Genomic DNA, 14338 nt, shown 5'->3' on the forward strand with positions numbered 1-14338 from the left:
TAACGCTGGACATGTCCGCTACTTTTTCCACTGCATCACCCCTCCCTTTGCATTCTGCGCCAACCCAATCGTGAGCTCTTACCCCACCCTCAATTTCCCTTACCTAGGTACGGATTCTTGCCGCTTTCCGTTTCCACTCTCTCTTACGGTCATTTAGTTGGGCCGGTTTTCTCTACGACTGCGACTTTGAGACACCCTCTTCTGTGTTATGTGCGATTTATCTAGGTATTTTTTTTATTCGTTTCCCCTCTTTCTTCTATTTACACTTTTTTCCACTTACTATTCCAAACATTTTATCAGTGATTCGTGAAGTTCTATCTAAAAAATTATTTTCTTCCTTAAAATAAAGTATCCTCATAAGCTCAATAAATCTGATCAATGTTATTATTATTTGCTTCCTCAAAAATTCTGAGCATGTATTTTTAATTTTGTACACATCAATCATCTGATTTCATAGTTTACAAAATCGCCTTTGGCAATCAAGATACAGGTCCTAGATTAGCGACTTGACTTGGATATCGAACCAACGGAGGGTCCGCCAAGCGGACCTCAGAGCCCGCGAAGCGCCCTTGGGGGTTTGGGTCACATGGACCCAAAAGCATTGGAAGTAAAACGCAATTCTTAAGTTTACCTACCGTAACCTTGAGACATTTGGACCGCATTTTGCAGGAAGGAACTACAATTTCTGGCTCATTTTATAAATAGGAGATGTGTCATTAGCTTCCTTATGAAGATAGGTACTTTTATAGATGAGCCAGATATTGTGATTCCTAATCGCAAAATGTAGTTCAATCAATGCTGATACATAGTTTCCTAATGCTTTTTAAGAATTCATTATTTTCCGAGTGGCCGGGTTGAAGAAAATGTACAAACCACAGAGCCATTATCACACTTATTGGTTGACTGTAGGCAAACTTATAGTATAACGTTATTTTAAAAAAATAGTAAGGATGAGATCATAATTTACTCGACCATCATGTTCAATTTATACTACCCAATATGGACCATTTAATATTGAGGCGAGTTCCAAGTTGCCAAAAAAGAGGATACTTTGAACTTTCCACTATTATTCCGCAAGAGTTTGCGGGAGAATATAAAATCTTTAGGTACTCGTGTTTTAAAGAGAAACTGTGGGGAAGCTATGGCCCTTGAATGCCTGTCAGAGATGTTTTTCTTCAACTTTGATTGGTACTCCGTCCAATTTTTTTTCAAAATGTAACCCTTTTTTTTCATTATGGTTGCTGTACGTCGCTCCCTTTAGCCCATGGTCCCAAAAGCGCAAAAATTATAATAATGGAATGCCAATCCTGCGCGGCCATAGTGTGCAAAAACATCCAATTAGTTAAGTATTCATTTTCTAAACAATCACCAAACACTGCATTTAATGACCTCTACTACAAAGTTGCCAGATCTTGCAAAAATTACATTTATCCGAATTTTCAATTCCTTATTTTTGACACAATGTAGTAACGTAATACCCAAATTCAAGTTTACAGGTCAATTTGTTCAATCCTGGAGGGATTATGTCGTGTCTGCTTATTTTGTCCCTTTTTCAAATGTATGTAGGTACAAGGGGGCTAGGGTGTACCTTATTTTTGAGTTTTGCGAAAATTGAGTTGGTCAACCCCTAAAAAGTTTCTATGTAGTCTTTAAATGAACCCCCTAAAAGGATTCTACCTGAGTGACTCGAATAAACTATAGAACAATGGAAAAACTCGTGAAGGGCTCTTCATTCAAAGAGGTGAGGAACTGTGCATCGCTCAGGGTTCAAGGTCCAAGGTATAAGGTATAAGGTTTAAGTCAATTTTTCCTGCATTCTTCCGGCTTTGATTTGTGACATTGGTCAATTTACCTGATTGCTGAATTTATATTAATATTTACTTCAGATAAACAGCAGATACAAAGTGAGAAGGCAGGCGCTACGTCGCGTCGGGACGGACTAAATATTATTAACTCTTAATGATCGAAATCCGATTTTTTTTTAATCATGTATTTAAAAGTAACATATTACATGGAAATTTCTCCAGTAAGTGGACTGTGAAATTATGTACATCCAGCTATTCCTCGTCATTTACAAATCTGAGTGTTACGTCAAAAATTTTGAAATCGATGCAGCTTGAACACCAAATGGTGTATTAAAATGGAAGAAAATTTTTGCCAATACATATGCGTATGGGGTCCGCGAGGCGGGCCAGAGGGCGCGAGGCGCCTTCCCGGGGGTTGGGCCGCATAGCGGTCAGGGTGCAGACCCCCCTTTAGGGTGTACCTTATTTTTGAGTTTTGCGAAAATCGAGTCGGTCAACCCCTAAAAAGTTTCTATGTCGTCTTTAAATGAACCCCCTAAAAGGAAAGAATTTTAAAACAATTTCAACCCGTGCCTCAAAGGGCCTAAAGGGCCTAAATCCAAAATTCAAACATTTTTGCAAGTGACATATCAATTCTACAGTAAAATTGCAAGTTATAGCCCTCTGACTGGAAATTTTGTTCGTTTTGCCGTATCTTGAAGCGTAAGGTCACAAACGGCCCAATGACGACGTGAGGCTATGGGCTGGCGGGGCGCGCCGCGGCCGACCCGCCGCTGAGCGTGCGCGCGCGGCAGGGTTGCGCATCGCCGCTTTACACCGGCGTAGAGGAACGAACGGTGGGGTGGGAGGGGGATATCCGGTGGAAAAGCATCCACATTTTCTATCCATAATGAAAATGCATTATACTTTTTCAATATAGATGAGGAAATATGAGTCATACAAGGAAGTGATGAAAAGAGTGACGAATACATATGTTTGTACGATTAGGAGCGTAAGTGGGGAAAATTTGCCGTAACTACAGAACAACCCTGAAAATCTCCGGAAAATAAAAACTGCTATTATTAACATACCTGTTGATCATCAAAACAGAAAATTTTCACCCACCGGAGGCACCGGAAACCATTAGTGCTTGACGAATTAAAAAGATATATGTGCGAAATTATCGAATAGTAAGCCCTTTACGCGATCAAATGCGATTAGAGTAAATTTAATTGGAAAAGTTGAAGAAGAATTTAATGAAGGAAAATATTTCTAAATTCGGGAAGTGCTCCAAGTGTTTTTCTAATATGTGAAGTGTTCGCACATGAATGTCAATGGCAGTGCGTGGAAAACCTCCGATCTGGTAATTCCAACATGGAATGAACAATGTAGAATCCCTGTGATACATAGTGTCTATGTTTACCCCCCAGATAAGGCATAATATTTTTACAATATTGGGCAAATATTGTCAGTACTGTCGCAATATTTACACAATACTGACAATATTTTGATGATATTTTAATCAAAATTATTGTTTTAGAAAATATTTAAAGAATCTTCATTTACTTTTTTAAAAAGAATATGTTTATCCAAAATATCATAAAAATATTTTCAAAATATTTGTATGTCAATATTGTAAAAATATTATGCCTTATCTGGGGGGGTAAACATGGACACTATGTATCACAGGGATTCTACATTTTTCATTCCATATTGGAATTACCAGATCAGAGGTTTTCCACGCACTGCCATTGACATTCATGTGCGAACACTTCACATGGTAGAAAAACACTTGGAGCACATCCCGAATTTCGGGAAATTTCCTTTCATTAAATTTTTCTTCAACTTTTCCAATTAAATTTACGCTAAGCGCATTTGATCGCGTAAAGGGCTTACTATTCGATAATTTCGCACATATATCTTTTTAATTCGTCAAGCACTAATGGTTTCCGGTGCCTCCGGTGGGTGAAAATTTTCTGTTTTGATGATCAACAGGTATGTTAATAATAGCAGTTTTTATTTTCCGGAGATTTTCAGGGTTGTTCTGTAGTTACGGCAAATTTTCCCCACTTACGCTCCTAATCGTACAAACATATGTATTCGTCACTCTTTTCATCACTTCCTTGTATGACTCATATTTCCTCATCTATATTGAAAAAGTATAATGCATTTTCATTATGGATAGAAAATGTGGATGCTTTTCCACCGGATATCCCCCTCCCACCCCACCGTTCGTTCCTCTACGCCGGTGTAAAGCGGCGATGCGCAACCCTGCCGCGCGCGCACGCTCAGCGGCGGGTCGGCCGCGGCGCGCCCCGCCAGCCCATAGCCTCACGTCGTCATTGGGCCGTTTGTGACCTTACGCTTCAAGATACGGCAAAACGAACAAAATTTCCAGTCAGAGGGCTATAACTTGCAATTTTACTGTAGAATTGATATGTCACTTGCAAAAATGTTTGAATTTTGGATTTAGGCCCTTTAGGCCCTTTGAGGCACGGGTTGAAATTGTTTTAAAATTCTTTCCTTTTAGGGGGTTCATTTAAAGACGACATAGAAACTTTTTAGGGGTTGACCGACTCGATTTTCGCAAAACTCAAAAATAAGGTACACCCTAAAGGGGGGTCTGCACCCTGACCGCTATGCGGCCCAACCCCCGGGAAGGCGCCTCGCGCCCTCTGGCCCGCCTCGCGGACCCCATACGCATATGTATTGGCAAAAATTTTCTTCCATTTTAATACACCATTTGGTGTTCAAGCTGCATCGATTTCAAAATTTTTGACGTAACACTCAGATTTGTAAATGACGAGGAATAGCTGGATGTACATAATTTCACAGTCCACTTACTGGAGAAATTTCCATGTAATATGTTACTTTTAAATACATGATTAAAAAAAAATCGGATTTCGATCATTAAGAGTTAATAATATTTAGTCCGTCCCGACGCGACGTAGCGCCTGCCTTCTCACTTTGTATCTGCTGTTTATCTGAAGTAAATATTAATATAAATTCAGCAATCAGGTAAATTGACCAATGTCACAAATCAAAGCCGGAAGAATGCAGGAAAAATTGACTTAAACCTTATACCTTATACCTTGGACCTTGAACCCTGAGCGATGCACAGTTCCTCACCTCTTTGAATGAAGAGCCCTTCACGAGTTTTTCCATTGTTCTATAGTTTATTCGAGTCACTCAGGTAGAATCCCACACCTCGACGTTTCTAGTGGATACGACATATCTCTCACGTTATTAACATTGGACTTAAGTGACATGAGTTTTAAAAGCTCTACAACATTGAAAGTTCGGGGTTTCATAATTTTTTACACATCTACATCTACTACAGATGACAGACATGTAAAGATCATCCTTACCGGTCCGGCAGTTCGTCAGAAATAGTGCTTCCAAGATTTTGCTTGTAGCTGTATAATATAGATTTGGTATAAGGTGCCTGACAGACTGTGCTCTAAATATCAAGCCCATCAAGTCGTATGAATTCCAAATCGCGCTGAGCCTCGTAGAAGAATGTAAAATGTTTACCATCGTGACATTGAGTTTAAGTTGAGGAACACGACCCAATTTTCAAGGTACTTGACGAAGGAGTGCCCAGTACCAAAATGTTTGTCCTTCAGGACTTTCGTCAGTATTAGACGCCCAAGTAAAGTTGATAATCAAAGTCTTGGGCACTTTTCTAGCCACTTCATTTGCATACTTGGAAAAGAAAAGGAAAAACAACAAAAACAAAAATAAAGGAAAAGGAAACACAATAGTCATACCATATTACACTTTTAATTTTATGCTCTAAAATACAAGAATTTATATTGTCCCACATTTTTGCTATACCTTTAATCGCAATCTGCTAAAAGAAGTTCTTTTCCCCTTTATTCGGAAACAGGATAAATCGCATAATGGAGTCTCCCAGAGGCAATGTATTACTGGTCGGCGTGGGAGGAAGTGGAAAACAGTCCCTTGCCCGGTTATCAGCCTTTATCTCTGGTCTCGAACCATTTCAGATTCAACTAAAAAAGGGCTATGGTGTCAACGATATGAAAGTGAGTTTTCTTGTTACATGTTTTTTTTTCAGCATACTACAAAGGCTATCCAAAAAGTAATGGAATAATCGACTTTCAGAGCGAACGAAAAAAGCTAAAATAATCGGTGTTCGTGTTTGTATAGACGGAGTAGAAACTGATAGAATAAGACCTTGTTGAGCTCTTTTGGGCAAATATTGATTGAGATATGACGTTCCTCCCGCGGTATGTTGATATACCGCCTGCAGGATTTTAGGGATACTGTTGGAAGTTTGTATGGTTTCATTTCAATGAGAGGAGTCGCAGATTAACATGGATAAAGTTTATTCAAGAACACAGTGGAGAGCGGACATGATGAAGAATGAATGGATGATCAACAGTACAGAAAGGTGGTGACTACTTGAGTCATCGGTGTACAACACCGATTTGCATCAAATGCTGGAAATATGAATCTGTCATTCCAACATGCCTCCCTAATTTATAGTCCAGTCAATCTAGCAATTTTCTGGGAAAATTCATATATAGAAGGTTTTTTGCGGAAACATGTTGCAATAGGCTACCAGAACAACGTATCAAAAGTTTAATCGGCTGTCCACTAAGGCCGCCATCTTGAAAAAAGGGGGCGGGGGGCCAAAATACGCCGCCGGCGACCGGTTTTTAGCTTATATCTTGAAAATTATCAATCCTACGGACAAATTTCAAAGAACCTTTTAAAAAGATCATAAAATTTCCTATTAGAAACACTGTACATTTGTCAAATTGCGACTTCTGGTTCGTGAGATATAGCGGTAGTTTCTTGCGGCCAGGAGAGATATAGCGGTAGTTTCCTGCGGCCAGGAAAGTCGAATCTTGCGTGAAATCGCATTTTTTCAACGAAATCTGTAATTATCTTAAAGACGGCGAGTCTGAGGCTAAAAACTGTTTTCACCGAAATAAAAGAGCATAAAATGTCCATGCTAGAAATGCTTATACATTTACTAGGGGGTCCGCCCCCGGAGCGCTATGCGGTCCGAACCAACGGTGGCTACTACGCGGTGAGGCTTGGCATGGCCGCGCCTTGAATTGTTGCGGTCCAAGATGAAACAGCTTCACCTTTTTAGTAGATTTACCGCGAAGGTAAGTTACATTATCCATTTAAATATGCACTCATTTCCTTTCATCATGAACTCCCCCCCCCCCTTATGTCACTCTAGTTGTATAGTTAATACCTAACTGTGGACGGTCACGATTGAAGATAATGTTATAATGTTATGCTTTCTTATTCAAATACAATTTGTCAAACAACAAATCTTCTTTTTTCAAAGTAACTAAAAGGAAATGAATTAATACAAAACATAGAAATAGGGAGACAAGCATTTCTTCGTTTATTACCTTAAGCAGTTGTTGCCAGTTTAAATTTATCCTCTGCTTCCACCTCGATCAGTGTTTCTGCTTGATTGCTGCAACCCAAGCCGAAACAGTGTAGACAAATATCACTGCATAGTAGACCAGCTCTCTTATAAGAGCAGCAGTTACCACACCCTTTCGAACTTGTTCATGAGATGATCTGTAAAATTTCCTGGGGGGGGAGGGGGGTAGGCGGGTTGAGCAATATTGAGAATAAGCACAGGAAGGAGCCCGAGTGCAGAAGATTTCCACCCCCGCACCTCGGGATTCGCTGATTCGGTTTTCTTCCTCTCTATAGTTGAATTTGAAAATATATTCGTAGATAGTGTTGTTTGCACGCATCTGAAGTTGGGGGCAACGTTTACAGTTTCACCACAGTTTTTTGCCTTGCCAAAGCACGATTAAAACATTGAAATTAGCATTGGTTCAGTGTAGTATGTACAGTGTTTCTAATAGGAAATTTTATGATCTTTTAAAAAGTCTTTGACATTTGTCCGTAGGATCGATACTTTTCAAGATATAAGCTAAAAAGCGGTCGCCGGCAGCGTATATTGGCCCCCCGCCCCCCCCTTTATTCAAGATGGCGGCCTTAGCGGACAGCCGATTTCGGTAAACATTTGATATGCTGTTCTGGTAGCCTATTGCAACACGTTTCCGCAAAAAAACCTTCCATATATGGATTTTCCCAGATGACCCTTATTTACAGCTAAATTGACTGGACTAATCGTCCCAGCCTCTAGTCCTGCCGAAGGCCATGCCCCGCCGCGAAGGGTTAGACGACTTCCGAGTTGTGTACGTCACCCGCCGCCCGATAGTCGTATTAGAGGCGCCCTTCTTGCATTACCAGAACCTACCAGTAGGGGCCGCACAGAACTGTTTCTGTGCGGAGTGCCACAATTAAGCACTCCAGTCCGCCGTACCACCGCTGCCGCCGCACATTGGTTCCAGAGCCCGATCTAGGCGGCATTAATTAGAATATCACCCTTACCAGCGTGCAACATATGCTTATGTGTTTTTTGAGTCGCTGATCACGAATTTAAAATCGATTTGACCCTATCGTTAACCATAATATGGTGAATATGCGTAAAATAACAAATTCGCACTCAACACGGGATTAAAAATTTGACAACGTAGCTCTGTGCTTGAACTATGATAATCTTGACAAATTTAATAATTAATCATCAAGAGCGATCTATACTGTTTTACTAATATTTAGCCCCTGGTGGTTATTATTGTTGAAGAGGGGGGGGGGGGGAGAGTGTTGTTACATTGAATAACTTCACGAAGCATCCAGTCAGCACGATCTGTTTTTGGAATCTACTTCTGGTTGCAGTTTTAGAAATGGCAGTATGAAAATTCAATAAAAGGGTTTCGCCCGTATCAAACCATTTCGACCAGTGAGCAGGAAAAAATTCACTAAACTGCAATGCCTGTTGATTTTTTAATTCCAGCGCAACCTTAAATTTAAAATGTTGTAATATATTTTTTTCGCTTCAAATGGCAAAAGATATTTGTCTCTATACCATGCCTAGGATTACTTAGTACTAACTAGAAATGGCCACTTGAGACCCGGCAAAGTACCTAGTTGTTTTTGGCCGTTTTAGTAGTATTAGATCATTTTTAACACGAAAAATTTTGATCTCCTCAGAGATTTGCAGGCCCATGGAAATGATATTTTTGGGTAATTCTTTGGAAAACCGATTAAATATCCTTCCCTTTGGATGAATATCATAAGAGAAATAGTTTTTTGACATTGCCTGAGAGGTCGAACGATATCACCCACCCGTCACGCGAGCCACATCCAGTAGGTACTCATGAGGGCTGAGCAGGCAACTTTAAAAGGCTGTATTTCACAAATAAGCAAAAACTGGCAAAAGATATTTATATCTACATCATGCCTAGGATTAGTACTAACTAGAAATGGCCGCTTGAGACCCGGCAAAGGCCGGCAAAGTAGTTGTTTTCAGTTATTTATATGGAAAATTACGCGAAAGTAACGTAAAATAGCGTTATGTCTAATGGTTCTAGAGCCATAGACTTAATCTAAAGTTATGATTTAAACATCGTAAACCTTCAAATTCACTTGAATATTAGGATTCTACCTTCAAAACCTTGTTTCTTTGCCCAAAATGGCGACAAACCTCTATTAGGAACATCACTCGAATGAGAGGGAGGAAATGGATACAGCCGCAGAGAGCACGGCCTGCGCGCTCACCTTTAGGAGCTTATCATTTCCTTATCACTCATCCAATCATCATGATATTTGGCCGAAATACACTCCAGAGTATGTAGTGTCGACCAGTTGTGCTATTTTTCAATTTTTCCAAAAGCCATTTTTTTTAATTAATGCCGCCTAGATCGGGCTCTGGAACCAATGTGCGCCGCTCTCCCCCTGTTCTTTTGGACCCTTACAGGCTCCAAGGCTGGGGGTATGTTGGGTACTGCGTACCATTTGTCTAATGCCACCTCGTACCGACAGATGGTAGCACGCTCCAGCCCCGGACCCGAGCGGGTCCGCTTCCAAAATCCCCCGCCTTACCGCCGCCCGAGCTAGGTAGCCGACCCTTCTACCATTACTTCACTTCTGTGCTAGTACCGATAGTTTATCCTCCAGCTACCGTATCTCGTTGACTTCGTCCACGCTTTCATCTCAAGTTTTCTTTTCTGCTTTTCTTCAGCAATTTGGTAAGTTGCATCAGCCGTCCGCCGTAAAGCCGCTTCTCAAAGCTTCGCTTTGTTGAGATCCTTTATTTTCATCGTTTGTTAGTTTGCCGGTGCCATGATAGTTTGCTTGGCGTTTTCACCCGTATCAAAGTAGCCATCTCTGGATTAGTTTCCTATTTTTTATTCTCTCTCTCTCATTTTACGCCGATGTGTGACTACTCCGCCGACCGCCGGAGCTTAGTCATGGAGTAAGTTCAGTATATGAGCCCGGAGTGAGGTTCTTTCTCAGCATGTGATCTGCGGTCTTCCCCATGCGTCAAAGGCAGGCCACCTTATCAGTTCTTTCCTTTTCCTTCCCATACTGGTGTCGGACGGCTATGAGGGGAAATCTACAGTCCACTATTCATCCATTCACAGTCATTATTATTCTCCCTGAGCATTGGAGTATTTTCACTTTGCTTTTTGCAAAAGAGTAAAAATTGGAATTGATGTACTCTTTTCCATTAGCCAGCCTCGCTTTTTTATCGTTTTACCTGTTAGATTACAAACTTTATTATAATAATCTGTGAAACAATCGAGGACTTGGTCTTTTGATTTGATGCAAGACACTTTAGCAAGTTTGCAATAATCATCAAGGAATGAAACCTAGTATTTTTCATCAGAGTAGCCTGTAGCCCCGTTTTTTCTTAGTAAAATTACCATTTATGGAATTGGTAATTTAACCGAGAAATCTCGGTAAAATTATCGAACTTTCTCGATCACTGTACTGAAGCAGCCTGGCGAATCTACCGAGCCATAGTAATCATAACGTGCTGAACCGATTATTGTACCACGTTCCTGTTAATTTTAAACGATTAACTTTAATTTAACTCGAGCATCTGAGTAATTATACCAGGAAGACTCGGTAACCCTACTGATGTCACCCTAAATTTTGTTACCCCCCCCCCTCCCTGCCCTAATTGAATTTGTGGAATTGGGTGGCAAGCATGAGCATATACTCATAATCCGTCAGTGCACTCTGGCTGCCATTGCGTGAAATATTCTTGCAAGTTATTGCTGAAACAGTTTAGGGGAAAATCAATGATTTTATTTTCTTTAACTAGTTAATTATTACACTAGACATTTTATTTACACTAGTAATTAACCCATTTACACTTACCTGAAAATCCCTTGACAAAGACGAGCGCAAAACCCCCGGAGCCTCCGCGGGGATTCGAACTCGAGTAGCATCGGTGGTAGGCCAGCACATTGCCATTAAGCTGTGGTCACTACATGACTGATGAGTGCGAATTCAAGCCTCTTAACAAAGATGGATCGGCGCTTCGCAATCTCACAACTTTTGTCATTGCGTAGACTGACACCGAGTTTTTATTAGACTTTTTTATTTTCCCTCCACTGTATTTTATTTCATACCTTGAAATACTTGTTGGTAAAATAAGGTTCAATTGGTAAGCTCATCAATCTGTCTCGGTAAAATTACCAATAATCGGTAAAAAAGTGATACGGCAATGTTACCGATGGACCTTGGTAAAAACGCCAAGATTTTTATCGACTGTGGTAGAATTACCGAGATAAAATGGTAAAGTTACCGGGAATGGATTACCAAAAACGAGGTATTCTTACCTGACAAAAAACAGTAAAAATACCAGTTTTCAGGTAAGCTTTACCAGTCTGTCTTGGTAACATTACCAATAATTGGTAATAAAAGTGAGATGGTAAAGTTACTATCGGACCTTTGTAAAAACGCCAATTGTTTTTCAGTGTGTTGCAGTTAGCGGGACGGACCAGGAATACCTCACTCATACATCATACAGGGTGTAACAAGAGTCCGTCCCACCCCTGCTAACTTTTGAACGAATTGAGCTAGGGAAATGAAACTTTGGGAATGTTCCTATCTCAAAGGAGACTAACTTTTTTTTTTTTTTGGGGGGGGGGTCAAAATTTTGGTCTTCTCTCAAGGGGGGGGACGAGGGCCCCAACTTTTTTTTTCAAAAAGCAACCCTTATCTTGTGATACCTCATTCGATAGAGCATAAAAAACTAAGAATTTTGGCGCAAACCGCAGATCGATATCATAATTTTTGACCTAATTATGGGAGGTCAAAGGTCAAATTCGACCTATTTTTTAAAAATCATAACTCTGGTTCAAATTATCGTAGAAAAAAATAAAACGGGAAAATTTACCAAATTGTGTCCGCTTTTAAGTAAAAATTGCAGAAATCACTTCGATTTTATTTTAAGGGGGGGGGGGGGTTCGGACCCCCAAATACGTCAATTCCAAGGTCATTCAATTTTCCCGCAAAATCAGCCAATTTCCCCTAGATTTGCCTCCACATTATCTCAGTAAGGTCAAATCAGTTCAACATTACGATGGCAAGTCTCCAAATTTCGGGAAAAGTTAAAAAAAAAAAAACGAAATTTAAACGGTCAAATTTAATCACCTTAAATTTCGTTTTTTTTTAACTTTTCCCAAAATTTGGGGACTTACCAACGTAATGTTGAACTAATATGACCTTACTGAGATAATGAGGAGGCAAATCTAGGGGAAATTGGCTGATTTCGCGGGAAAATTGAATGACCTAAGAAATGACGTATTTGGGGGTCCGAACTCCCCTTAAAATTAAATCGAAGTGATTTCTGCAATTTTTAATTAAAAGCGGACACAATTTGGTAAATTTTCTCGTTTTATTTTTTTCTTTACAATAATTTGAACTGGAGTTATGATTTTTTGAAAATAGGTCTTTGACCTTTGACCTTTCATAATTAGTTAAAAAATTAAGATATTGATGTGCGGTTTGCGCCAAAATTCTTAGTTTTTTTATGCTCTTTCGAATGAGGTATCACAAGATAGGGGTTGCTTTTTGAAAAAAAAGTTTGGGGGCCCCCGTCCCTCCTGACCAAAATTTTGGCCCCCCCCCCCCCGTTCAGACGGTCCCCTTTGAGATAAGAACATTCCCAAAGTTTCATTTTCCTGGCTCAATTCGTTCAAAAGTTAGTAGGGGTGGGACGGACTATTGTTACACCCTGTATGCACTTAAATACTGGGACAGTAAGTCATCATTAAGAGTCAAATAAAGAAAACAAACTTTGTTTTACACAATATATCCAATACTTGCGTTTATGTATCTGAGCAAAAACGTGCAAATAGCATTATTTTGACCAGCGAAAACCCCTAAAGGAAGACATGACAACATTTTTGGGACTTCGTTGGATGTATTAAGCTTTATTATGATGCGATTTTAACACATTTGTTTATGAAGTTATAAAGCTGAGGATATAAAGAACTGACATCTGCAAGAAACTATGGTAAAATAAGTTAAAAATTGACCCAGACTCGCTTTAAAAAAACGACTTTGGTTTCCTCAAAGGGAAACACAGGTGTATCGGAACGGCGGGAAATAAGCATGCTGGTTGTACCGTAGGCTACCAATCAGAGGTCTCCGTTGGAACTTTGAACTTTATTTAGCTTTTGCAGCTTTAATATAAAACAAAGAGTGTTATTGCCCACTCCAACCGTTTTCTCGTGATTTTCGTAAGAATTGGCTCATTACTTTCCAAATCCCTCCCGTGTGCAACAGACCCATTGCAAGGACTTACAATTATTTAACACGGTGAGATGGGTAAAGATTTTTCTTACCATTTTTCTACTAAAGTGCTTCCATACGAATCTGAATAAGTAACCAGGTACCCACAAGTGTACCATAATAAAAAAGCTCTACAAAAAAAACTATAAGATATAGTTTCATGCATACTTGACATAAATAAATAAGCGCAACCCTTCTAAAAATGACCATGTTGGTAACAAGTTGGTCTGGCCCAACATGGTAGCAACAGGGTGAATGGAACCTGTTATCATATATGATATCAACATGTTATCATCATGATATCAACATGTTATCATCATGATATCAACATGTTATCATATGATATCAACATGTTATCAGCGTGATATCAACATGTTATCACCATGATATCAACATGTTACCAATATATTATCACACACTGAAAAAAAAAGTTCCAAAATGCCAAAATGCTTAAATTTAGGCGCGCTGCACGTTCTTAGGCCTAAATTTCATCGCGGGCACCAGAGAAGTGACGCTGAGAACCCGACAATCGATGTCCACTAGAATGAGTCAGTTAAGTCATTTTTTTTATCGTGTCATTCGAAAGTAGTAATTGGCCGAAGCTTACAGTATTTTTCCTAATTTTTTTTGATGGCTGCAAACGGGAGAAAAGTTTATTTGAAAGTGCCAAAAATTAGGGTGGCCTAAAACGGCGTTTGAACTGCATGCTCGTTGGTTCCGCATGTACACGTCACGATCAATATGGCGGCGGAATGCGTAATGGAAGAATACACGGCGGCGTCGCGTTGGCGGTATGTTTTTGTTGGTCAATTGGAGGTTATGTAGGTCACTTTGTTTAAGATACATATCCATTGTTCTTAATTCTCTAAGCTTTTCAATCAGAATACAGATGTATG

At 39.8% G+C, this 14338-nt stretch overlaps 1 protein-coding gene across 1 annotated transcript in view; it reads left to right on the forward strand.

The window, feature by feature from the left end:
- Positions 1–14338, forward strand: part of LOC109037293 (dynein beta chain, ciliary) — a 684333-nt gene that overhangs the window by 331980 nt on the left and 338015 nt on the right. Inside the window, exon 27 of the mRNA XM_072296415.1 lies at positions 5674–5830. Within this exon, the coding sequence (XP_072152516.1) occupies positions 5674–5830 (157 nt within the window). The remainder of the gene's footprint in view (positions 1–5673; positions 5831–14338) is intronic.

Source organism: Bemisia tabaci, chromosome 2 (genome assembly GCF_918797505.1).
Source record: "Bemisia tabaci chromosome 2, PGI_BMITA_v3".
NCBI lineage: Eukaryota > Metazoa > Arthropoda > Insecta > Hemiptera > Aleyrodidae > Bemisia > Bemisia tabaci.